Here is a 24,819-nt window from a genome sequence, read left to right as displayed (position 1 = left end):
CAAAAGGTTTCTGTTTTGTATCAAGATTGTTTAAATATAAAGACCATGTAGTGTGCAAACAATCTGGATGTGTTTTGTGTCTTTCCTCACCATTGCCCTGCTCTCTCCCTTTAAAGCCTTCCTTGTTTCTTTTTTCCAGTTCTGGGGACTGAACTTAGGACTGACACACACTAGGTAGCACTGAGCTACCCCCAGTCCAGCCTACATAGTTTCTAAAGTCACTTCTTCTTTTCTCCTCATTAGAATAAGTTTTCTTGGGGGAAGGTACCAGGGGACAGCAGGAAGAGAGGAAGTAGAACCCGTAAGAGCAAAAGTTGCAATTCGTAGTTCTTTTTGTTTTTTTTTTTTTTTCCCCGAGGCAGGGTTTCCCTGTAGTTTCTAGAGCCTGTCCTGGAACTAGCTCTTGTAGACCAGGCTGGCCTCGAACTCAGAGATCCGCCTACCTCTGCCTCCCGAGTGCTGGGATTAAAGGCGTGCGCCACCACCGCCCGGCTGCAATTCGTAGTTTTAATTGATTTCTGGGGAGCCTCCCACGTTTCACAGTGGAATGATTTTGCTGTGTAGCAGATGGGCCCAGGATTTTTTTTTTCTGGAGGAAGCTCTGAAATTGAATTTTTAATAGGCTTATTTTTAACTGTGTATGAAAGTGTGTGCGCACCTGTGAAGGCAGTACCCATGAAATCCAGAAGAGGGTACTGGATTCCCCTGGGGCTGGTGTTACAGGTGGCTATGAGCCATCCCATGTGTGTACTGGGAACTGAACTCCACACTTGGGTTCTCTGGAAGAGCAATAAGCGCTCTTAACTGCTGAACCAGCCCATGAAACTGTTTCTTTCCTTTGAAGGTTTGGATATAATCCTGGATAAGCCCAACATCTGCCCTTCAAAGATGATATGGTCACTCTCCCCAGTGCCAATCCCTTCTTCTCTGGATGATCTTTCCTTGCCTGTCAGAAGCGGGCTATTTAACAGTTCTGACTATATAACCTATCTTTTGAAAAGAAAATAACCAGACAATAGTTTTTAGCCGTTCTGCCTTTATCCCAGAAACTTTGAGAAATATCTCTGAAGCAATGCTATGATCTACAGGAGATTCTAACAATATGTTCTCTCCATGTAACCTCAACCTCACTCTTCTTTAAATCATTATGTGGCCGGGCGGTGGTGGCGCACGCCTCTAGTCCCAGCACTCGGGAGGCAGAGGCAGGCGGATCTCTGCGAGTTCGAGGCCAGCCTGGTCTACAAGAGCTAGTTCTAGGACAGGCTCTAGAAACTACAGGGAAACCCTGTCTCGAAAAACCCAAAAAAAAAAAAAAAAATTAAATAAATAAATAAATAAATAAGTCATTATGTGTACGGTGCTCTGCTTCCATGTGCCTGCACACCAGAAGAGGGCACCAAATCTCAATATAGATGGTTATGAACGACTATGGGGTTGCTGGGAATTGAACTCAGGACCTCTGGAAGAGCAGCCAGTGCTCTTAACCTCTGAGCCATCTCTCCATCAACACCATTCTTTTAATTGCTCTCTTCCTGGCACTTGGTCCCTCCTGGTGACCACCCATAAAAGAGTGAGCATATTTCCTTGACACCCCAGGCTCTTCAGGCATCCCACCGAGGAGACCTTTCTATTAAAACAAGGGACACACTTAGCTGCCTCAGTTCTGATGAATGTCCTGGCCCATTACACACAATGGGATCCTAGTTTCTCCAAAACAAGGGAGAGAAAAACAGAGTTTCATTAAGGGTGTGAAATTCACAGCAAAAACTGTGCTGAGTGGCTTACATAGAAGAGGAACATTTCCCTCCGTGACATCATGGGTCCTGTGTTAGTTGGAAGGAAAAGAACTTGTAACTTTATAGACTGGTCCCTTCCCCATGTATGAGTGAGCACTTGGTGCTCACAGCTAAAAGCAAAGCACCCAGGTTGCTACCAGGACCTTCCAAAACCAGGGTCCAGGAAGGCCAGCTCTCATGGCCCTCTCCTGTTTACTACTCCAAGTATCCACATCTCCGGGACGATTGCCCTCGGTTTAGAGCTTTTCTCCCAGAGACCAAACACTTCCTCCTTCTCTGCTCTAAAATCAATTTCAGATCACAAGTGTAGCTTCAGCCAGCTTCCTGTCCATAGGGATCTTCTAAACCCCAGGTCCACTTTGGGCCCTTGGTCTAATGACAAAGCCACTTGGCCAAGCTTCCAGTTAAGAGTATTCCTCTCTTAACCTTGGTTTGTAGCTCCTACTGCGTTCCAATTACTAAGAAGTACTTAATTGGGAGGTATAGCCATGAGTCAAATCTCAGAACCCGGCTTAGTACTATTCCACAAAGCTTCTCCTCATCAACGAAGCAGAGAGGAATGAGAATATAACAAAATAATCTGAGGCGGGGAAAGGGATTGGTACACATCCTTTCGAACTGGGTAGTACTCTCCTATCTCAGGCCTGTTTAGTAGCCAGGCTATGGACAGAGGCACTTTAAGCAGGGTTGGTACAGCATCATAACTGTACCTAGTTATGCATAGGTACAGTGAGACCCATGGCAAAGATAAACAGGAGGAAATGGTGGGGCTGCTATGAACCTGCCACCAGTACGCTTTAACAATGTTACACCACTCTTATTTGCTTTCGGCTTAAAAAATTCTCTCCCTGCTCTACTAATACTTTACTATCCTAATAATTCACAACGGCTACTACTAGGACCTTAAATGTGCCATCTGTTTGCCATCTATTTTGTTTTCGTTTCTTAAGTTTTGTTGTTCTTATTGCTGTTGTTTTGTTTTGGAGACAGGATCTTTTGTTGTGTAGCCCAGGTTATTCTAGAATGCCTTATGTAGCCCAGGCTAACCTAGAAGGCACAATCCCCATGCCTCAGCTTCCCAAATCCTGGGATTACAGGCAAGCACCATCACAGCCGGATGTTTGCCATCTTTCAAGGAGCCAGTTACTACAATAAATCTAATATATATTATAAATCTATTATTTGTATACACATCTACCTTTATTTCTGAGGTAACATACTCAACACTGTTTTCAGTTTATTAAAAAGCACCAAATGAAACAATTTCAACATTATTTTTCCCCACTCTTCTTTTGTATTTCAAAACGCAATGTATTTCCTTTGCTGAATTCATTCACATTGTATCTACAGGCTTGGGTTTAACATATTTCTTACAGTAACAACTACTCTATTTGTTGGAACTATTGTAGGTCACAGCACTGAAGAAAAAGGTCATAACAGAAATGACATGTACCCCAAAGACATGCAGTTTTCTGGACACCTGTTGAACATTAAATTATGAAGAGAGTGTTCCGATTTCCAAAACTCTGGATCCAAATCTTAAATTTTGAGTCACTCTGCTTCGACTGACATGGGCTTTAACTCAAAACAAAATAAAACCCCAAACCAAAATAAAACAACAACAACCAGAGACAAATAAAACAAAAAAGAAATCTGGAGTTGTTTTGTTTTGTGAGACAAGGTTTTCCTGTGTAGACGTGGCTGTCTTGAAACTCACTCTGTAGACCAGGCTGGCCTCGAACTCACAGAGATCCGCCTGCCTCTTTCTCCTGAGTGCAGAGATTAAAGGCGTGCACCATCACCGCCTGGCTGTAAGGGAGTTTTAATATGCTGGTTGCTTTAGAAATAAGATGCCTTATTAAAACAAACAAACAAACAAAACCCAGTCTGTTTCACTGTAAATTATTTCTTGAGTCATTTCTGAGGAGGCTATGTGATTGGAACCGCAGGGCATGCACGGCTATTGCTTCCGGATACTGGGCGAACATGACAAATATTTTCAGTTTGTCAAGGGTGAAGAAATAGAAACTAACAAATAGTAACCTGACACTCCCCTTCGTCCCACAGGCTGGTGAGGTGACTACACAGTAGGCTAACTTCCTATAGCCCATAAAGCTGGATGATGGCAGCTGCTGTGGCAGAGGGTGGCACGGAAAGGCACGACAATACCTCCACCGTGGCATTCATTCATTCATTCATTCGTTGTCACTGTGACGGAAGCTTACCTCTTCAACTAGGATCCGACACCTCACTCTCACTTCCAGCCCCAGGCTGCACTGATGATGCTATCTAGTGCCTCGCCCTCCCTCCCTCTCCCGTGCCCCCAGGCCAGGGTGACAGGCCTTGGTGACAGGAGGAAGGCCTTGGCAACAGCAAGAAAGGGGGCTCGAAGCACCGCGCCAGGGAGCCTTGCGCTCGGGGAGCCCGTCGGGGTGGGCAGGGGCGACGGGCCACCGAGCTCGGAGTGTAACCCGAGAGCAGACGGTGCCCAGGCGGAGGGGCAGCGAGCCGGCGCGGCGAGTTACCTGATGAAGGTGGTCTTGCCCGTGCTGTACTGGCCCACCAGCAGGATCATGGGCTTGTTTTCGAAGTCCGCGTCCTCCAGCGCAGGCGAGTGGAACTCGTGGAAGCGGTACGCCTCCTCCAGCGGCAGCACCTTGCGCTGGTAGAGCGAGCGCAGGCCGCCCGTCACCGTCTGCACCGCGTCCATGCCGCCCGAGCGCTCGCGCCCGCCCGCCTGCCGTCCCAGCCAGCTGAACATGCCGCCGCCCGCCAACTTGCAGTCCGCCGCGCTCCGCTCAGACACCGCGTCGCTCAGATCTCGGCGCCCGGGCAGCTCTCGCCGCCGCCCGCTCCCGGGCCCGCCCCCTGCCGCGACGACCAATCATCAGCCTCTGCGTCACGGGCGGGCTCTCATTATTCAGAAGCGCTCTCAGGTCCTTCCTCATTGGGCGTCTGCCAGCGAGGAGTGGAGGCTCTAGCCAATGGAAAGGCGTGTCTAAATGAATTATCGATGACGGCATCGGTCTGGAGGGCTGGGCGAGGAGAGGGAGTCGCCCGGGCTCGGTGGCACGGGTGCGTCTGCTCGGGGTACATCCTTCTGGCTAGGTGGCGTTGGCTTCCGGGCAAGTCTTAGCTGGCAGGAACGAACCACCGGAGGCCGCCCTTCTGGAACCCGATTCATCCTAAGCTTTTGGACTTGGATACTGGGGACGGACAATCCAGAAAGTTGACCAACAGGTTTCTTTTCCGCTGGCAGTTTATTAACCCTGTTTACTCCCGAAGAGACTCAGCCTCACCGATATAATGGAAAATTTTGAAGGAGAGGAGGTAAACGTCAATCTATTTGCGTGGATATTTCTTCTTGCTCCACTGAATTCTGGATCAATTAAAGGCCCCCTTTCTCCTTGGTTTTATTTGATTTTCTATCGCATGGAATCATCATTATTACAATCTATACTCAACACTAACATCAGAGCGGTTGTCACCTCCTCGCGACCCCTTCCCAGTTTAAAACCTTGACACTGGTAGAAATAATTGACCATCACCTATGCATCCTTGGCGAGAAGTGCACTAGCGCGTTTTCAGCGTGGCCGATGAGGTCAGGTGCTTGATTCTTAAATACAGATCTCTAGTTCTCGCTGTACACAGACCTACAGAATTAAAATGTTGAGAGATGGCGCTCAGCAAGTGCCTGCAGGTGATTCTTGTGTGCATGAAGTTTGGAGAGAGATCGCGTATGAATTACTTCTTGAACTTGGGAGAAATGCAGAGCTGATTTGTGAGGTAGTTGTAAAACTGCATTTTGAACAATCACCCAGGTGTTGCCAAGTGCAGCACAAAAATGTTTATGACAACTTTGTTCATCGCTAAAACTTGGCAGTAACTAAGGTGGCTGTCTGTAGATGAATGGACAAACTATGGTCTATCCATACAAAAAGCTATGAGGTGAATTTATTAGTGAGGTTTCTAGATACAAGAACCAGCTATGTCTACGTGCTAGAAACAACAATTGGACAATGAAGTGGGAAATCTGCATCCCTTGGAATAGCACCAAAACTAACAAATGTTTAGAGTTAAATTTAACCAAATGTACCAGATCTATACGCTGAGACTCATATTTCCAGGAGAAATAGAGGCCTAAGTATATATTGCCTATATCATGTTCATGGACCAGAAGACTCAAGTAAGATGCCAGTTTCCCCAGTTCATTTAATGCAATCCTAAAATCTCAAAAATCCTAAAAAATCTCAGCAGGTCTTTGTTTTAGTGGAAAATTAATAAAATGATTCTAAATTTCGTATGGTGAATGTGAAGGGCCCAGAATAAACAAAAACTATAAAATATAACAAAAATGGAGCTCTTGTATTACCTAATTTCAAAGCTAATAAAGCTACAAAAATCAAGACAGGGTAGTATTAATAGAAAAATTATCTAATAAGCATATACTAATGACATTTCAGCAAGCTTTTGAAAGGTTTTCTTGACTTATGACATCACATCTTAGTTTATGTAAGTATACTCTATGATGCTCACATAATGCCCAATATCACCTTTTCAGAACATGCCACCATTTAGTAATCAATCACATGTCAATGGAACAGACTCCAGAAGGAGACCTACACATACATGATCAACTGATTTCTGACAAAGTACAAAGACAATTTAGTGGACAATTCAAAATCTGCATGTTTTTCTTTTTGGAGCACACCCTCATTCACCCAAGCTGTCCTTAAACTCACTAGCTACATGGGGATAACCTTGAACTGACTTGATTCTTTTGACTCTGCCTCCCAAGTGTTAGGATTACAGACACATGCCACCGAAACAGCTAAGAAAGTCTTTTATAAGAACAGTTTAGAGCCGGGCGGTGGTGGCGCACGCCTTTAATCCCAGCACTCGGGAGGCAGAGGCAGGCGGATCTCTGAGTTCCAGGCCAGCCTGGTCTACAAGAGCTAGTTCCAGGACAGGCTCTAGAAACTACAGGGAAACCCTGTCTCGAAAAAACCAAAAAAAAAAAAAGAACAGTTTAGAATGTAGAAGCTTAGCATACATGAAATACTGGTTCCACCCCCCCCCCCACATCAAACATGACCCACGTATAGTTCTAGATCATTAGGATGCCTGTATACAGAAACATGAAGTTTGATGTAGGCCTCATTCCCTTTGTTCAAATTAACTCAAAAAGAACTCTAAAACTAAACGTAAAATTTACAAATTATAAAAGTTCTCAAAGAAAACATATGAGAAGATTTGTGTGGTTATAAGGGAGGGTAATTTTTCCTAGATAACACCAAAGGGCCAGCTATATAAAGAAAATTCATCAAACTAAAGAATGTCCTACTTATGAAGGAACTATGGGAATGGTAAGGTGCAGACTTGGAGAATATATTTACAGATAACATCTCAAAATTATATACAGAATGTTTAGACCTTTAAAATTTAATAACAAGGGGTTGGAGAGATGTCTCAGTGACTAAGAGAGCTAGCTATTCTTCCAGAGGACCCAGATTCAATTATCAACACCCACATGTCGACTCAGAGACCTAACGCCCTCTTCTGGCCTCTGCAGGCACTGCAATGCACATGGTGCACAGACATAACAAAAAGGCAAAACACATAAAAAAGGAAAAAGTTTTAAAAATAAAAGCAAATTTTAATACTGAGAATGTTCCAACAGACACTTCACAAAATGTGGTGTGTTTAACATCATTAATAATTAGGAAAAGGAAAACTAAAACTACAAAAACATCACAATATACCTAATAGATTGTATAAAATTATCAAGACCATACCAATTGTTGGTGAGAAGTTGTAACTGCCTTATACAAATTGTGGAAATGTGAAATGACCGGACACCTCTGGGAGACATTTGGTTATTTCTTGGAAAGATAAACACACCTATCACATAATCTAGTAGGGGGAGTAAAAGGAAGGGTTATAAAGAGAGAGAAGAGCTTAGGAGAAACCTTTTGGGGATGAAAGATGACCTGCCTGACCTTGATTTTGGTTATAGTTTCACATTTGTACACATAGGACATTAATCATATTATGTACTTTAAAAATGTTTTATTTTCCATGTATGGATGTTTTGCCTGCTTGTATATCTGTGTACCACACGCATGCACCACCAGAGGAGGCCAGAAGAAGGCATGCAATTTTCCAAGAAACTGATGTTACAGCTAGTTGTAAACCACCAAGTGGGTGCAGGGAATTGAACCTAGGTACTCTGCAAAAGCAGCCAATGCTCTTAACTACTGAGCCATCTCTCCAGACCCCCAAATTTTGTACTTTCAATATATGCAGTTGATTACATGTCAATCATTCCTTGATGCATTGCCAAAAATTCATCTACTTTTTGACTCGGGAATTACATGTTGAAGAAACTAACGTGAGGATATTTACCCTGTGGAATAATGAATATAAAACTTTATCTGAGAGGATGTTTATTACTATTTATAATATTGAAAAACTGCAGCTAGCCGTCTCCCACAGAGTTAAAGAAATGGTGGCTTCCTACACAGTTATTGAATGTTGCGTCATGTAAGAATATTATTGACCTAAAAAAACAGAATATTTTGGATTAGGGATGTAGCTCAGTGAGCAGCACATGACGCATCGTGGGTATCTGAAGATCTTCTGTGGTGAAGAAGCCAGACACAGAGGGGTGATATCGTAGATGTCTCTTTTGTGGAGGTTTCTAAAGTAGTCAAGTTCATAGAAACAGGAAGTAGAGTCAGAGAGGTGGTTAGCAGAACTTTTGGGGAGGAGGAAATAGGGCATTATTCAATGGGTGTAAAGTTTCCATTTTGCTAGTGGGAAAGCTCCAGAGAGCTGTTGCACAACAGTGTGAAATGCTTACACCTGCTGAGCTGTGTGCTTAGGAATGGCTTGAGGGGGTGACTTTGTGTTGTATGGTAGTGTGTTGGATTTTGTTTTGATGTTGTTTTTTGAGACAGGGTCTTTTAAAAATTAATTTAATTTTATATGTATGGGTGTTTTTGTCTGGATGTTTGTGCACCACATGTGTGCCTGGTGCCCAGAGAGGCCAGAAGAGGATGTCGCATTCCCTGGAATGAGGTATACATGATTGAGCCACCATGTGCGTGTTGGTGCTGGGAAATGAGGGATGACCAATGCCCTTAACTGCTGAGCCATCTCTTCCGTCCTTTGTGGTGTTTTAAAAACTACAACTTGGCCAGGCGGTGGTGGCACGCCTTTAATCCCAGCTCTCGGGAGGCAGAGGCAGGTGGATCTCTGTGAGCAAGGGGCCAGCCTGGTCTATAGTGTTCCAGGATGGCCCTGCTATTACACAGAGAAACCCCATCTGGAAAAAAGGGAAACAAACAAAAACCACAACTCTAATCTTTTTTTAGTGGACGTACATGATTTTATATTTTTGTTTAAAGATTTTTAGAGTACTCAAGAAAAAGATAGAAGTGATGAACCCCCAAATTGTAATGCTCCCAGTGTGTGGGAACAGATAACCTTAGTTTTCTCTTTATGGGCTTTAGAACTTTTTCAATCTTTACAGAACAATCACATTCTTGTTTTACAAAAAGAAAAGAAAAGTAAGGAAAAAACATAAATGAATTGCCTTTAGTCTTAAAAAAAAAAAAAAAGGAAAGGAAGTCGTGCCGTGCCTCTTCCCCAGCACCATGGGGCCTGCCCTTCTCTTCTTTCCCTTCTGCTTCCTGCAGCTGCCCCAGCATCATTCTTGATCCTGCTAAGTCCTGATGTGGGAGGGAAGGAGAGGGAAGAGGGGAGAAGGAGAGGGGAGAGGCAAGGATGGAGGCTGGCCCTCTCTATCGTCATCTTGTTTCCATTTATGCATGCGGTTCTCCTTTGGTTTGCTTTCTTCCCACTAAACAGTCCCAGTTCCACTCAGCTTTTCATCTGAAGCCAGTTGTTTCCCCAAGCTAATACTACGCACTCCAGCTCTCCAGGGATGCCTGGCAATTTTCTGTGTTATGTAATCCCGGAAGAAAGGTAGCCTAATAAGTAAGATTCACTACTCTCTTTGCTGGATGGGAAAATTAATTTTTTAAAAAAATAATTATACAATTTTATTAGCACAATGGTCATTGTATAAAATTATTCCTTTCGTTATATTTTGTATACATGAGGTATGAATGTGTGGGTGTTCCTGTGGAGGCATGTACACACGTGTGCATGTGTGTGTACAGGTCAGAGACTGATGTCCAGTGTCTTCCTCCGTGGTGCTCCACCTTAGGCTTTGAGACAAGGGCTTTCACTGAACCTGGAGCGCACTGATTCTCTAGGTTGCCTGGCTGGTGCCCCACCCCGAAGTTACGTGTGCACTTAAGCACCAGGCTTTTATGAGAATGCCAAGGCCAATCTCAGGTCCTCGTGCCTGCCCAGCAGGCTCTTTATCGACCGAGGCGCCTCTCCAGGCCTCCTCTGACATTTCCACACTGTGGATCCTGCACCTGGGTCGCATCCTTCCTCTCACTGCCCTCCTGCCCCTCCTTCTCCCCGCCGCACTCTTTCCCCTTCCGAAACAGTCCTTATTCTACCTTCGTACTTCCTTCAAAATCTAGATTCTGTATATGAGAGAAAAATGTAACATTTGCCAAAGTTCTGTCATTATTCTTTTTTTTTTAAAGGTTTTTATTTATTATCTATACAGTGTTCTGCCTGCATGTATGCCTGCAGGCCAGAAGAGGGCACCAGATCTTCTTACAGATGGTTGTGAGCCACCATGTGGTTGTGAATTGAACTCAGGACTTTTGGAAGAGCAGCTAGCGCTCCTAACCGCTGAGCCATCTCTCCAGCCCCCTATTGCTATTCTTGTGGAAGGTTTTGCCCTTACTCCTTGGCCATAGGTTTGTCTTGAGCTTGTTTGATGCCAGTGCCTTACACTGCAGAGTGGCTTAAAGGCCTGGGAGGAGAGAGCAGCTTCTCTGGCCCGTGAAGAAGGACCCCATCGCTCTCACACCCTGTTCTGCTTTCTCTGTGGCCACTTTTGTATGTCACTAAGATCACTTAAAATGTACCTGGTAGAGCATGGGTGTCTAGTAAGCCCTTCAGGGAAGACACCTTTAGCAAGATGACTCTTGACTTAGTTCCTGGGCACATTGCCAGCTAAGTAAAACACTAAATTTTCCAGACTCCCTGCAGGCAAGTCTGGTCATGAGCTCCTATCAGAAAGATTTTTTTTTTTTTTTTTTTTTTTGGTATTTTTGAAACAGGGTTTCTCTGTGTGACCCTGGATGTCCTGGAACTCACTCTGTAGACCAAGGTGGTCTTAAATGCGGAGATCCACCTGCTTTTGCCTCCCAGAGGGCTGAGATTAAAGGTGTGTGCCACCATGCCTGGCTCTTGTTTGTTTTTCTTCTATCTTTCATGGTTTGGAAGAATGATATGCTGCTGGAGTTCCTGGGCTCATTCTGGACCCTGAGGCCAAGAACTATACAGGGGATGGCAAAGCACAGAACCAACAGAAGCAGGCTCCCTCACTCACTGTGCAGGGACCTCAGACTGCATCCCTCTGTGCAGGGACCTCAGACTGCATTCCTCTGTGCAGGGACCTCAGACTCCATCCCTCTGGACTTTGTTAGAGCCACCACTTTTCAGAGACAAAAATGCAATTCCTAACTGACAGCTTGTTTCTAGAAAGGACCATGCTAACAACAGAACCAGGAACATGATGCCCACTTTGTAGATGAGGATAAAGGTCGTGTTCAGGCATTCAAGTATTACAGGTTAGGATTTAAAACATTGCCACAGGTTTCTTTGACGTGTCTCTTATTTTGAGGTGAGTTATTTGCCGCCTTTAATCTGGCATGGCTTGTGAGGGCTTCCCCCATAGATTTCTGTAGAAACACAGCTCTGTGCTCTTGACCTAGGCATACAGGCCAGCTGCTGCCACCATCTCTATCTCACCCAGGAGAATGGCCAAGGGGTAGACCATGGGAAGTACTTGCTGAACCTGTCCAACCTTCTTGAACTTCCCAGCCCATGCCTCAGGGAAGTGAGAGGAGCCAGCATTTAAAAAAATAAACAAATGAAAAAGAGGCCATGGATTTGAAAGAGAGCAGGAAGAGGTATGTAGGAGGGTTTGGATGGAGGAAATGGAAGGGAGAAATTATATCTCTGTATTAAAATCTAAAAGAAACCACACCCAGGTTAACTGAAAAAAAAAATAAAGTTTACTTATTCACTTACATTATTGTATATGTGCATGATGTATACATGTATGTACATGGTTGTCATGACATGTATGTGGCAGTCAGAGGGCAAATCTGTGGGGTCAGCTTTCTTCTCACCTTTATGCAGCTTCTGTGGATTGAACCCAGGTGACCAGACTTTCATGACAAGTGCTTTACCCACTGAACCATATGGCTGGCCCACGGAGCCATCTTGAAGTGGGTTCTTCCTTTCAGACGCAAGCTCTCAGTGTTCTCCTCAAGTCACTTGACTACATTCTCAAACATGGGGCAGAGAAGAGCTGTCCGTGCTATGCCTTCCTGATCCTTGAGCCAGCAGACTCTGACCCTAGGCACACAGTGATTATTTTATGTTCTCTTTTTAAAGATTTATTTACTTTATGTATATGTGTTCTGTCTGCATGTACACCAGCACCCCAGAAGAAGGTATCTGATCTCACTGTAGACGGTTGTGAGTCACCATGTGGTTGCAGGGAATTGAACTCAGGACCTCTGGAAGAGCAGTCAGTGCTCTTAACCTCTGAGCCATCTCTCCAGGCTTATTTTATGTTCTTATGCTCAGAGAAACAGCTGGAAAAGGCAGGGTGTGGTGGCATAGCCTATAATCTCAGCACTTGGGCCAAGGGCAGAAGAACTGCTATGGGTTTAAGGGCAGCCTGGGCTACATTGTAAGTTCCAGGCTAGACTATAGGCTACAAAGTTAGAGACTAGAAAATCAAAACTGGAACAGCTGGTAAGTCTTCCATTTAGATAAAAGTTGAGACTTTTTCACAGAAAAGAAGTTCATATGCAGACAGTCTAGGCTTGTTTTGGTAACTTCATTGTTCAAGAGTCCCAAGACCCTACTGTCCGGAATACAGGTATGGAGGGTGGAGCACAGGAGGTGATGACGGGCCAAAAGGCCACCTCGAGGATGGTATATAAAGCTGAAAGCGGCCCAGATCTCTGAGAAACAAAGAACTTCAGTTTTGTTTGAGCGGCTTGATTTTAGACCTTTAGGTTATACAGTAAAAACGGCGCTAGCAGATACGGACTCAGAATGCCTTTGTTTACAGCAGGGAGGGTTGCCTTAGCTTAGCTGGCACTAGAATGCTGAGCTGTTGAAAAGGAAGCGGCCATTAAGTCCTGGATGTAGCCGAGACTGCTAAGAAGAGTATGGAGTTGGGGGAAGGAAGCCGAGAGGCAGGACCTCAGAATAGCAGCAACTGTGGGCAGCAAGGCGCTCTGGGAGCAGAGGTAGATGCTGACAGCTCTCGGGGACACTGGGGACTAGGAGGGCTGTGGGCACAGGACTCATCCACCATGGCCTGGGGAGGATAGAGCTGTGGGAGGATAGAATGAGGGAAATTTTGGAAACACGAAAAAGGAAAAAGAGCTCGCACCAAAGCATCGAGTAGAAGTCTCTAACCAGGAAGAGAACAAGAATTCCAACATGGTTAATAAATGCTTAAGGCCTTTCACCCTTCCCAGCCACAGGCCTGAGGTTTTCTGGGAATCTCACCAGAAATCCCGTTTACAAAGAAAAGACACATTCAACTCCCTGGTCAACCCTAGGGGCTTCTGGGTTTTCCCCCTCCTCTTAATAAAGCAGAAACATGTTAGTATGCAAGACATATCTGTGTACGTGTGTGCGTGTGCCACCTTTATGTAGGCTCTGGGGTCTGGACTCGGGTGGCCAGGCTTGTATGAGGTTTAGTTTGGTTTTGAACTTTTCTGTTGAGTCATCTTGCTGGCTCTGGCTCCTGGTTTTACCTTATCAGATTATGATTTTATCCAGTGCATCTCTGAAGCCACCTCATGCCTCATCTCAGTAGAGGGTGGGGAGGAAGAAGGAAAAAGGGATTTCTTGGCAGCCTTTTGAGATGTAACTTGAGAACCAATAAAATGTCTACATGGCTAGTGCTGAGACAAGAATTGCTTGTTCTCCCTGGAGAGCCTATGCTCAGACTTTGGCACGCCTCACTCTCCCCCACTTCCCCGTAGGAAAAAACACACTCCCACTTGGGTGAATCTTTTTTTCCTCCGGGGCTCCTCTCACTCTTAACCCTACTACTTAAACCTACATTAAAATGTCCTTAATGGACAACTTATGTTGGAGAGGATGTGGGGTAAAGGGAACACTCCTCCATTGCTGGTGGGAGTGCAAAATGGTACAGCCCTTTTGGATATCAGTATGGCGATTTCTCAGAAAATTAAGAAACACCCTTCCTCAAGACCCAGCAATACCACTTTTGGGTATATATCCAAAGAATGCTCAATTGTACCACAAGGACATGTGCTCAACTATGTTCATAGCAGCTTTGCTTGTCATAGCCAGAACCTGGAAACACCCTTAATGTCCCTCAACCAAAGAATGGGTAAGGAAAATATGGTACATTTATACAATGGAGTACTACACAGCAGAAAAAAATAATGACATCTTGAAATTTGTGGGCAAATGGATGGATCTAGAAAACATCATATTGAGTGAGGTAACCCAGACCCAGAAAGACAAACATCATATGTACTCACTCATAAGTGGCTTTTAGATATAAAGCAAAGAAAATCCAGCCTAGAATTCACAATCTCAGAGAACCTAGACAACAATGAGGACCCTAAGAGAGACATACATGGATCTAATCTACATGGGAAGTAGAAAAAGACAAGATCGCCTGAGTAAATTGAGAGCATGGGCACTGTGGAAGAGGGTAGAAGGGGAGGGGAGAGGATGGGAGGGGAATGGAGAAAAAAATATGGCTCAATAAAAAAATTTTAAAAATGTCCTTAATAAAAACACCAGCTGTTCTTCACAATTCCACATCGTCCTGAAATGCTTTCTGTGTTGAAGCTAGGAATCCCAGTTTGACCTTAAACATTCCCAAAGCTTAGGGGCACTCCTCAGGATACTGAGAGTGACAGTGTGGGACTGCGACCCTCTGTTGCTACTGACACAACCCAAATCTAAGTTCCTGGGAAGCAAATGGTTTTCAGCCTGCTGTGCACAAGCATGCGCTCGCCACTGATGTAAGCCGTCATTCAGCTTCCTTCAGTTCCTCCTGCTGAGCACATGGACTGGGAGGATCCTGGTCTGCCTCAGGTAGTACTCCACTAGCTAATGAGATTTTCAGAAAAACAGGGGAGGCCCCACCAAAAGCAGTGGCCACCCCAGGAGCAGGCAACAAAGCTCTCTGAAGAGGCTTATGTGCACAAGGCTTCCTCTACCTCTAGTAGCTGAGAATTGTGGGGATGAGGGTAGAGGCAGGGTAGGGGCAAGGATGGGGGTCCTGGTCAGGAGGGCTTTGTAGCATTGGATAATGAAAGCAGATGGGTCAGCATTCCCCTCATGACCACTTTATTCTGTGCTCAAACGGTACAGTGATCTTATAAACTTCACATGCTGTGGCGAGTCCAAGGCATGGCTGTCTTCGCTTTGCAAGATGCAGGTCCTATTCTGGCTCAATTCAGAGCCTGTTCCCTGCATGAGGGAGGGAAGAGTAATGGCAGCTCAACTACGCCAGTAGAGGGCTAGAGGAGGTGAGGGACATCCAGTTCACGTCAGCATCACATGGGTATAGGGTCCAGTTCTGCAGGCCAAGAAGACCAGCTTACCAATGGCTCAAAGGAGTCTGTGGGCTCATGTTCCCCAAGTTGATAGAAATATGTGGTAAATCCATTCTTCCCACATAGGAGTCACCTGGGGGCAGGTGAGGCTGGGGTGGGGGGCACCAATCTCTTCACAGTACAGGTTCTTGTCAGTGTGGCTAGGTTTAAAGCCCCAATCACACTCTGAATAGCAGTGACGGAAACAGGCACCCATTTAAAACAAATGAACAAAAACGTTGGGTACCATTCATCCCTCAACAGCCAAGGACTGTGGTGGGATCACGTGGCTCAGAAAAAGGGCCTTGTCCTCCAGGTTTGTTGGGCTGAGTGCAGGCCACAGGCCTCGCTGCCCTCCAGCTTCCATCTTCTCACTACGGGGGCTCGCCTTCTGTTCTATCAGTGAAGCCTGGAGTCTGGTGTCTGTGTTCAGAGCTCATCAGATATTCCCCTCCAAAGCTGAGGCCTTTCTCAGGGTCCTAAGTCACCATTCCGAGGCCGCCCTTCCTAACCTTATTCCCTGAGTCACTTCATAAGAACTTAGAGAAACTGGCGGTGGTGTTTTCTGTGATAAATAAGAGGATTCAACTTAGAAATAAATAACTGCTTCTGGAAGCTAGAGAGATGTCAGAGAGCGTGGATGGCACTGGACGGCTTCATGCCACTGAACTGGTACCCACAGCCTGCCCAGGCCTCCCTGAGTGGCATCCTGGATCTGCACTCTGTGGGTTTATGCTGCGTTCTAGCAGGACCTGGTTTTCCTGGGGCTGGATGCACACCAGCCCAGGGCTCCGGCGGCTGAAACGGCATCAGCGACACGGGTTGGTCACCGGTTTGGCTTTGTTGTGTCGGAGACCAGGTTTTCCACTAACATTCTCTCCACCATGTCATCATAGTAAAAAATAAAAATAAAAATAAATCACAAAATACTGTTGACAACAAAAATTCCAAGGATGCAATCACATTAAATTTACAAAGCATTTCCCCGAGGAACTTAGAGCAGTTCTCAGTCTTCCTGGGCATTTCTCCGGTCGTAGGAGGAGGAAGGCCACATTTGCATTCTACATTTGAGACTGTGCAGGAGCCTGCGAACATGGTACCTTCTAGGCTGGGAAGTGGAGAGAAACTCCAGGGGTGTAAAACTCGATCGATTCCTTCTTCTTTCCTTTCTCTCTCTTCCTCCTTCCTTTGTAATGTTGCGCTAGAAAGCCCAGGCCAAGCCGCCTGCACCCCTGGCCAGAAAGCAGGGCAGCAGCACTGTGTGAGATCAGGCTTTGAGGGCTGATGCTTCTGACAATAGAAGCAGACACAGGATAAGCAGGGCTCCCTCAGGCCTAGGAGGGACACTGGCTCTTCATGCGCTTCTTCTCCACCGCCAGCCTCACAGCCTGAATGAGCGCGTCTTTGTTATTGAGGATATTATATTCTGAGAGCTTCACCAGCTTGTCGAAAGCGGCCTCTGTGTACGTCAGTTCCTTGGTGGCATAGGGAGACTTGGGGCCATAGATGTTCAGCTGGCCCAGTTCCAGCTCCTCAGGACTTCGTTCTACACCTTGGGGCAAGAGGATTTGCTACAGATTATGGTAGGCGCGCGCGCGCGCACACACACACACACACACACACACACACACACACACACACACACACCCCTAAAGCATAGTTTATCCATTTCAGGTTTATCCACATAGCTGGGTATGGTATCAATAAATGGTTGAATGACTAAAAGAACAGGAGACTATGCTGCCAGTCCATGGGAGAAAATGGAGGGAATTCTCTGGGTTCAGACTAGAGCTAAGTCAGGCCTACCCTTTGGGGTCTTCAGAAATTCTGTAAGTCTAAAAATAGGGGCTTTAGCATGTGTCCAGCAGACGCTGGAAGCTTACCTGGAGCCTTGTACTTCTGGAAGGTGTCATTGATGAGCGGGAAGTAAGCCACAATGGGGGCATCAGGTTCCTGCGGATTCTCCATCAGGTAACACTCCTTGAGACTTTTGTCATCCTCCTGGATGCAGTAGCTGGGGAAGGGGATGTTCTGCTCGGTGCAGTACTCACAGGTTTGTTTCAGGGGCTGTAACGTCATGGGAGGACACTTTCAGTCCCATAATGGCCTTATTTGCATGTGCCTTCAGCTAGCTACTTAGTCTTGGTCCCCTCCTCTGTGACTTAGGGGTAATAGCAGCTGTGCAGTCTACCATAAAGAACCGGTGCAAGGCCAGGTGAGGTCCTGGGTAGGGAAGCGCACAGTTGCTTCTTTACGAGCTTAGGTCACGGCTATTGCTTCCGTTCTAATCTTCTGTCTATAATTCCTTTCTTTTCCTGGCTTCAGGATGGGATTGTATCAAAGTTAATAATAAAAAAAATTCTAAAAGAAACAACCAAAAACCAAAAACCAGGGTTTCCCTTAAAGAGAAAATAAATAATAATAATAATACCGCCTCTACTACTACTACTGCTAACTCGTTTAGCCATATGGAAGCCCTGTGATTACATGGACCCTAGATTATTTTTGAAAACAAGATTTTACAAACTCATCAAAACATTTTTTTCAGCTGAAAAATGGCCAAGTGCATCAGATGCTTAAAAGCAACAATAAGGTTGCCATTCACTGAGTTCAGGCAAACCCCAAGTCCCAGCATGTGCGAGCAAGCTGGTTGCCAGCGAGGTTTGGTCCTCCGGTCCGGCATTGCGCTGCATGACGGGAGCTCCTCTGACGCCGCCTCAGAGCCCGCTAGCCCGGCACACTCTCCCATTTTACACCTGTGCAGGTCTCCGTGGTAGAGCTTCTGATTCTGTGACGGCTCAGGAGCAGCCGAGGCTGGCGCCGTTCCTGTTTTACTTGCCTTTGTCTGGGATCCCGCGCAGTAATTGAGGTGGATGATGAGGTCGACTTTTCTCTCCGGCCTCAGGAGGGGTGCGTAGCTGGAGTTGACAAAGAAGGCAGTGTCCAGCAGGTTCAGATGCTTTGTGAACTGCGTCAGCTGGTTTGGGAAGGTGTCCAGCACAGTGTCTGAAAGTAAAGCCCTCTAGTTAACTTACCTACCCAGTGCCCTGATGTCAGCTGTAGGGGGTGGGGTGGGGGAGGTGGAGGCATTGATATGACCAGAGTGCCTTGCTTGGAGCTTTCTTGCTTCAGCCTGAGGTTTCTAGCTTCCCACATCCTCTCTAAGGTACCCAGTCCTACTTCTCTGGGTGGGCTGATGTATAACAGCATGCTCTTGAGACTTTAGCAAGTTTTGTATGGGTTACACACACAAACCTGCCATAACCATCCATGGAGCTTGTGGAGAAGGAGGGGCTTAACATCCTATAAACTAGGGATACCCATGGACCCAGAGACATCTGCCTATTTTGCTCCAGATAGCAAGGAAAAGGATAATGGTCCAGACTGAAGGACTTTTCAGGCTGTGGTCAAATAAAACATTAAAGATTCCTATGTGGTGGGAGAGGAGGCACCCTAGACCTTGTCCCCAAAATCTTAGCAAGGAGATGCACACAGAATCAAAGCTATGAGAGTGTGGTTTAAGGTCTGGGGCGGTGAGACTGAGCTAGGCTGTACTTGCTCAACTGCAATGGGGGCACCACTCAGAAAGTTCCCCAAAGATATTGCCAAAAGTGCTCACTCACATCTCTCCATTTGTACAATGGGGTCAACATCTGCCCCGGGACAGTTGCTCAGATTCTGCCGTTAGTCAATTAATGCCTGCATTGCCCCCTGCTGGCAGAGTTGTATTCATTCAAGCCCTCAATCATAAATGGACTAGTCCCCACTCCCTCCCTCACATCCTTGCCCAAGCCAGCTGTGTTTCTACCCATTAACATGACCAGAGGAGAACATCTTTCTCGACGGCAACTTCAGTCCTATTTATCTTCCTCCCAAGAGAGCCAGCCCTGGAGGAGCTCCCAGGCGGGGTACCTTTCCACATAGAGAACTGTTTGTGCTGTAGGTAGTCAGTATGCAGCTGCAATCCGTACAGGAAGTTGTGGAACTCAGACACGAGGGGTCTGTGCGTGAGGATTTCTCGGAAGGTGTTGGACAGCCATGATGCTGGGATCACTACTGTGGTCTCCAAGGGGTTAGCATCACATTTTGGGATTTCGGGCAGGAGTGGATCATCTTCTGTAGGGGGAAGGGATGAAGGGCTGGTTACTAAAGTTGGGGTCGCGCCTGATTGCTCGACCCTGGAAAGTGAGCCACCCTAAGCTCAGCTCACACCTTCTTTGCCCAAGCCTAGCTCTGAACCCAAGAGGACTTAGGACAGAGGTATGAGACGAGGGTGGGGAGAGAGAAGAGAATAGCCAGGAAGGAAGGCTCCAGAGAGGATGGCGAGCCCAGAAGTCTGGTGTTTCTCTGTGCTCAGAGATCTAGGGCCATCAGCTCTCTGGATGTTGGAGATATCCTTCTGGACCTTGGCACAAGCACCACCTGTAGCCACCCTGCCCCTACCCCTGCCATCAGAGAAGGAAAACGTTCTAGCCCAACTGCCTTCCCTTGTCTGGATCACGGGGACAAAGGAGAAGCAGTGCCAGGCAACCAATCCTTAGCTCATGGTCCATACGCTATAGATCCATTACCCAAGAGGGGAGGCCAGGCTGCCACCCACCGATGTCATGCAGCTTCTCCCTTGTCCACCTGTAGAAGAACTCCTCTGAGGTGTGGGACAAATTCCAGGCATCAAGCAGGTTCAAGGAGAAGATGCTACTCCACAAACCTAGAGAAGCGGAGAAGCCATGAGCAACTCTAGCCAGGCCCCCTAAATTTCACTGGCTGAGTCTTAGCCTCCATGCCTATTCCAGACCAGGCAGCTTGCAGGTGGGATGAACTTGGATTTCTGACTCCCACTGAACAGTTCCACCATGGCTGATGGTGCCAGTCCTTGGCTCTTTTTCTCCCTTCCCCTCAGGGCAGGGGGCAGGAGGGTGCTTAAGACACAGCTGCAGGGAGCTGGTAATTGACAAGTGCAGGCTTCGAGTTCAAACCCTTGAATCAGCTCACACCGAGAAAGCACTTAAGACAGTGTCTGGCATGCAGTAAGCCTTGATACATAGAAGGCTAGCTCTTACTTTTGAACGTAAAATTTATATAACAATACCATAAGGTTATATAAAATTTTATATACTAATACTATGAAATAATAATAAAACCAGATATGGTGGTTCACTCTTGTAAGCCCAGTAGGAAGGCAGAGGCAAGAGGATCGACAAAAATTTGAAACTAGCCTAGGCTATATAGTAAGCGTCAGGCCTACCTGAGCTACCTGTTATGATAGTGAGACCCTATCATAAGAAGCCAGTACTAACAATTATATTCTCTATATATGGACCTGAGGAAACAGCTCCAGAGAAATTAGGCAATTTAGGCAACTTTGCACAACTAGCAAGTGAGTTCAAGCTGGACTATAGGTTTCAAAACCACACGGACTTTAGTCTAGGGGCTCAGGGAAGAGAAAGGAACTGTGCACTGTAGGCTTCTGTATGGACATCGTAGATGAGATGGGACTCAAGTTAGACTTTCTGGAATGGGTTGCTTTGGAGTAAGTGGAATACAGGCATCCTATTTAAACAAAACATGTTGAAATTGCTGCTCTTGAAGTCATAAAGATAGGCTTATTTTCTAGGCCATTTTGTTTGTAGACAAGATTCTGAAGTAAAGAACAAAGAGTGGATGTCACAGTGGGTGATGTCACAGTGGGTGATGTCACAGTGGGTGATGTCACAGTGGATGGTGTCACAGTGAGTGATGTCACAGTGGATGGTGTCACAGTGGGTGATGTCACAGTGGATGGTATCACAGTGGGTGATGTCACAATGGATGGTGTCACAGTGGGTGATGTCACAGTGGATGGTGTCACAGTGGGTGATGTCACAGTGGGTGATGTCATAGTGGATGGTGTCACAGTGGGTGATGTCACAGTGGATGGTGTCACAGTGGGTGATGTCACAGTAGGTGATATCACAGTGGATGGTGTCACAGTGGGTGATGTCACAGTGGATGGTGTCACAGTGGGTGATGTCACAGTGGATGGTGTCACAGTGGGTGATGTCGCAGTGGATGGTGTCACAGTGGGTGATGTCGCAGTGGATGGTGTCACAGTGGGTGATGTCACAGTGGATGGTGTCACAGTGGGTGATGTCACAGTGGATGGTGTCACAGTGGGTGATGTCACAGTGGATGGTGTCACAGTGGGTGATGTCACAGTGGGTGATGTCACAGTAGGTGATGTCACAGTGGATGGTGTCACAGTGGGTGATGTCACAATGGATGGTGTCACAGTGGGTGATGTCACAGTGGATGGTGTCACAGTGGGTGATGTCACAGTGGGTGATGTCACAGTGGATGGTGTCACAGTGGGTGATGTCACAGTGGATGGTGTCATAGTGGGTGATGTCACAGTGGGTGATGTCACAGTGGGTGATGTCACAGTGGATGGTGTCACAGTGGGTGATGTCACAGTGGATGGTGTCACAGTGGGTGATGTCACAGTGGGTGATGTCACAGTGGGTATCAGTAAGTGTTACAGTGTACATCACAGCGGACGTCACAGTAGGCATGTGGATGTGAATGTGGATTTTACAGTGAATGTCACAGTGAACTCCTGCACTCAGTAACCTACCTTCTGACCACTGCACTCAGTGACCCGCCTTCTGACCGCTACACTCAATGACCTGGCTTCTGAGGAACCAGGGAGCAAAGAACAGAAAGCTGGGCTAGGCTTTCCCAGTGACTCTGACCTTTCTGCTGGGGTCCCCTCTGCCTGGGATCTGAGGGGTTCAATCTTTCTTGGAAGCAGGCGCACTGCTGCCTAGAGCCAGACAGGGAGAAGGCAGAGTGGTGATTTTCTAGAAGCCTTCCTCACCCAGGCTGTTTCTGAGCAGACCCTAGATTGACCATCAGAGACCAGGGTGCTGGGAGAGTCCTGTAGGGTCCCTTTACTGAAGTCTCTCTGGGTCTAAAGGGTCACAGGAAGATTAGGGCAGTCACAATCTGGAAGTAGGTTCAGGAGCCCTTCTTGGATTCATATTATGTGGCAGAACCAGGAAATTCAAGAGTTCAAGGCTAACCAAGGCAGCCAGCACTGGCACAAGATTCTCCCAGTCATTCCACTAGTCCAGGGTGCCCTGCCACACGGGTACTGAGTATCCTAGGGAGTCACCTAGCATGTAGCACATCTCTAGCTCAGGCATCCTCTTCATCAGCCGCCCCATGAAGAACTCGGAGCCGAATAGTTCAGTAGGAACGTAGGCCCCATACTTCTGCATGCCCGCCTCGTAGGGGGAGAACTCGAACCATTCTGTACACAAGGAGCAATATCAGTCTTAGGTTGGGGAGCCATCCACACAGCCCCGCCCCCAGCCCTCTAGCTCCAGGGACCCAGGGAACTTAGAATTGCAAACTGCAATCCCGCTATGGGATGCAAGGGGGCGTTTGCTGCTGAACCAAAGCGCTCTGCAAGCTGTGAGGCTCAAACTTTTGCTTCTTAAAGCTGAATAACCAGGGGCAAAAACGGACCCTTCTAGGCTTCCCTTTTGGGCAGCCTCAAAAAAAAAAATCTTAGAGTCTCATCTTCACTACCATCATTTCCCACTGACTCATCAGATAAGCCCCGGCAAGCTAAGGGACACTATCTAAGGGAAATTGCTCCCGCTCATGTGGGGGAGTTTTTCCAGCCATGGGGCACTGTTTTTTGATGTGGAGACTGGCAAAGTGTGTGCTGTACCCGCCAAGAAGGGACCCCCTCCTAAGTCACTAGCCACCAGTGTTACCTCTGAAGTCCTGGTTGCTTACATCATCCTTGACATTGATGGTGAGGTAGATGGGCAGAGGATTCTGCCCCTGGCACAAGGCGGCACGCTGCTCGGACAGTTTGCAGTCATTTTTCTGTAGGGACGGCAGTGGTTAGGAGGGGTGGCTCGCAAGCGGTTCGTGAGGAACAAGAGAGCTATCCGAACCCATTTCCAGACTCCAGTGCCTCCCCCATCCCACCCCACCCCACCCCACCCTGGGGAGCTGTATAAGCTGCAGGGAGTCCAGACGTCAACTCTCAAAGGCACTTGGAGAATGTATAACGTGTTCTTGGGCTGTCTGGAAGCACAGGCCATAAGTGAGGTGGGCTTAACTCTGCAATTTAAAGCTGTCTCTTGTGGGGGGTCCTAGGATTCTCATATCTCGGGGATGGAGGATATGGTAAAGGTAGGAAAAGCCACCACGGTCCCTTTTATTGCCATTATTTCCCACTCATCCCTGGAACCTGAGCATCGCCAGGAATTTTTGTCTTATTAACTTGGTGTTGGGCTCCCTTAAAATGTAAGAAGCAAGTTTCTTTCCCTCTCTCCCTCTCCCCTCCCCCCCCACTTTCTCAACTGGAGGCTTAAGACCCTGAAACTATGGGACAGTCTAGGCAAGCCCCAAGTCCTCCAAGGTCTGTGTTGTGTCCCAGTGTGGCAAGTCCCACAGATATGCCTGGGCCACTTCAGCTGTGTCCCAAAGTGAATGAGGCAGTGCAAATGAGGCCAAACTGAGGTCCTAGGTGCCCAAGCTTTGACCTCCGTGGTTACCCTGTGCACAAAGACTTCACGGAAGTGAAGCTGGGTGGAAGGGCAAACATGTGTGTGCCCAACATCTCTTAGGTCCTCTTTGAAGCAAAATAGGGTGTTTAACACAACTGGACCCAGAGATCTGGGCGAGACAGAGCTAAATGTCCTAGAAGTAAAGCCCAGATCCAGGAAAGAGCCCAGCCAGCCATTGCTGTCACGGGGGCTGGAGGAGGGTGAGAGACTCTCCATAGCTGGAGTGGATGATCAGAAGAGGTCTTCTTGTAGCTTCCTAGCTTTGCTTCTCTTCCGCTAGCCTAGTTCTTCTCCACTCTAGGCCCTCAAAATGCTTGGACTTCTAGCTCAGAACACTTGGTGTGTTCTTCTCATCATGTAGGCTGCTATTGATTATTATTGCTAAAACCATTTTTTTGGTGCCTGTTGTGATATTGCATGCTTTTAATCCCATCATGTGGGAGGCAGAGGCAGGGGAATCCAAGTTTGTCTTCTGACCACTAAGGGTACCAGGTACACATGTGATATACATACACACATGGAGGTGAAACACATAGACACATAAGGTAAATTTGAGTCAGCATGGTCTGTATAGTGAAGTCTAGGCTAGCCAAGGATACATAATGATAACCTACCTCAAAAAAATTTTTTTTTCTTTTTTGAGATGGGTTCTTTTTTGTTTGTTTGTTTGTTTTAAGTCAGGGTATCTTT

At 46.7% G+C, this 24,819-nt stretch overlaps 2 protein-coding genes across 3 annotated transcripts in view; both read right to left on the bottom strand.

Annotated features, from left to right (window-relative positions):
* Positions 1-4,597, bottom strand: part of Ehd4 (EH domain containing 4) — a 67,279-nt gene extending 62,682 nt beyond the window's left edge. The window contains exon 1 of the mRNA XM_038330311.2: positions 4,322-4,597. Within this exon, the coding sequence (XP_038186239.1) occupies positions 4,322-4,557 (236 nt within the window). The 5' untranslated portion in view covers positions 4,558-4,597. The remainder of the gene's footprint in view (positions 1-4,321) is intronic.
* A 12,302-nt stretch (positions 4,598-16,899) lies between these two features.
* Positions 16,900-24,819, bottom strand: part of Pla2g4e (phospholipase A2 group IVE) — a 33,170-nt gene continuing 25,250 nt past the window's right edge. For both annotated transcript variants that reach the window (XM_038331799.1, XM_038331800.1), the window contains 7 exons: positions 23,326-23,440; positions 22,716-22,853; positions 20,166-20,273; positions 19,478-19,681; positions 18,405-18,571; positions 17,449-17,632; positions 16,900-17,117 (listed from right to left, as the gene is read on the bottom strand). In XM_038331799.1, the coding sequence (XP_038187727.1) occupies positions 16,900-17,117; positions 17,449-17,632; positions 18,405-18,571; positions 19,478-19,681; positions 20,166-20,273; positions 22,716-22,853; positions 23,326-23,440 (1,134 nt within the window). The remainder of the gene's footprint in view (positions 17,118-17,448; positions 17,633-18,404; positions 18,572-19,477; positions 19,682-20,165; positions 20,274-22,715; positions 22,854-23,325; positions 23,441-24,819) is intronic.

Source organism: Arvicola amphibius, chromosome 5 (genome assembly GCF_903992535.2).
Source record: "Arvicola amphibius chromosome 5, mArvAmp1.2, whole genome shotgun sequence".
Taxonomy (NCBI): Eukaryota; Metazoa; Chordata; class Mammalia; order Rodentia; family Cricetidae; genus Arvicola; species Arvicola amphibius.
Note: the sequence above shows the minus strand (reverse complement) of the source record. Positions and strands in the feature narration are given on the sequence as shown.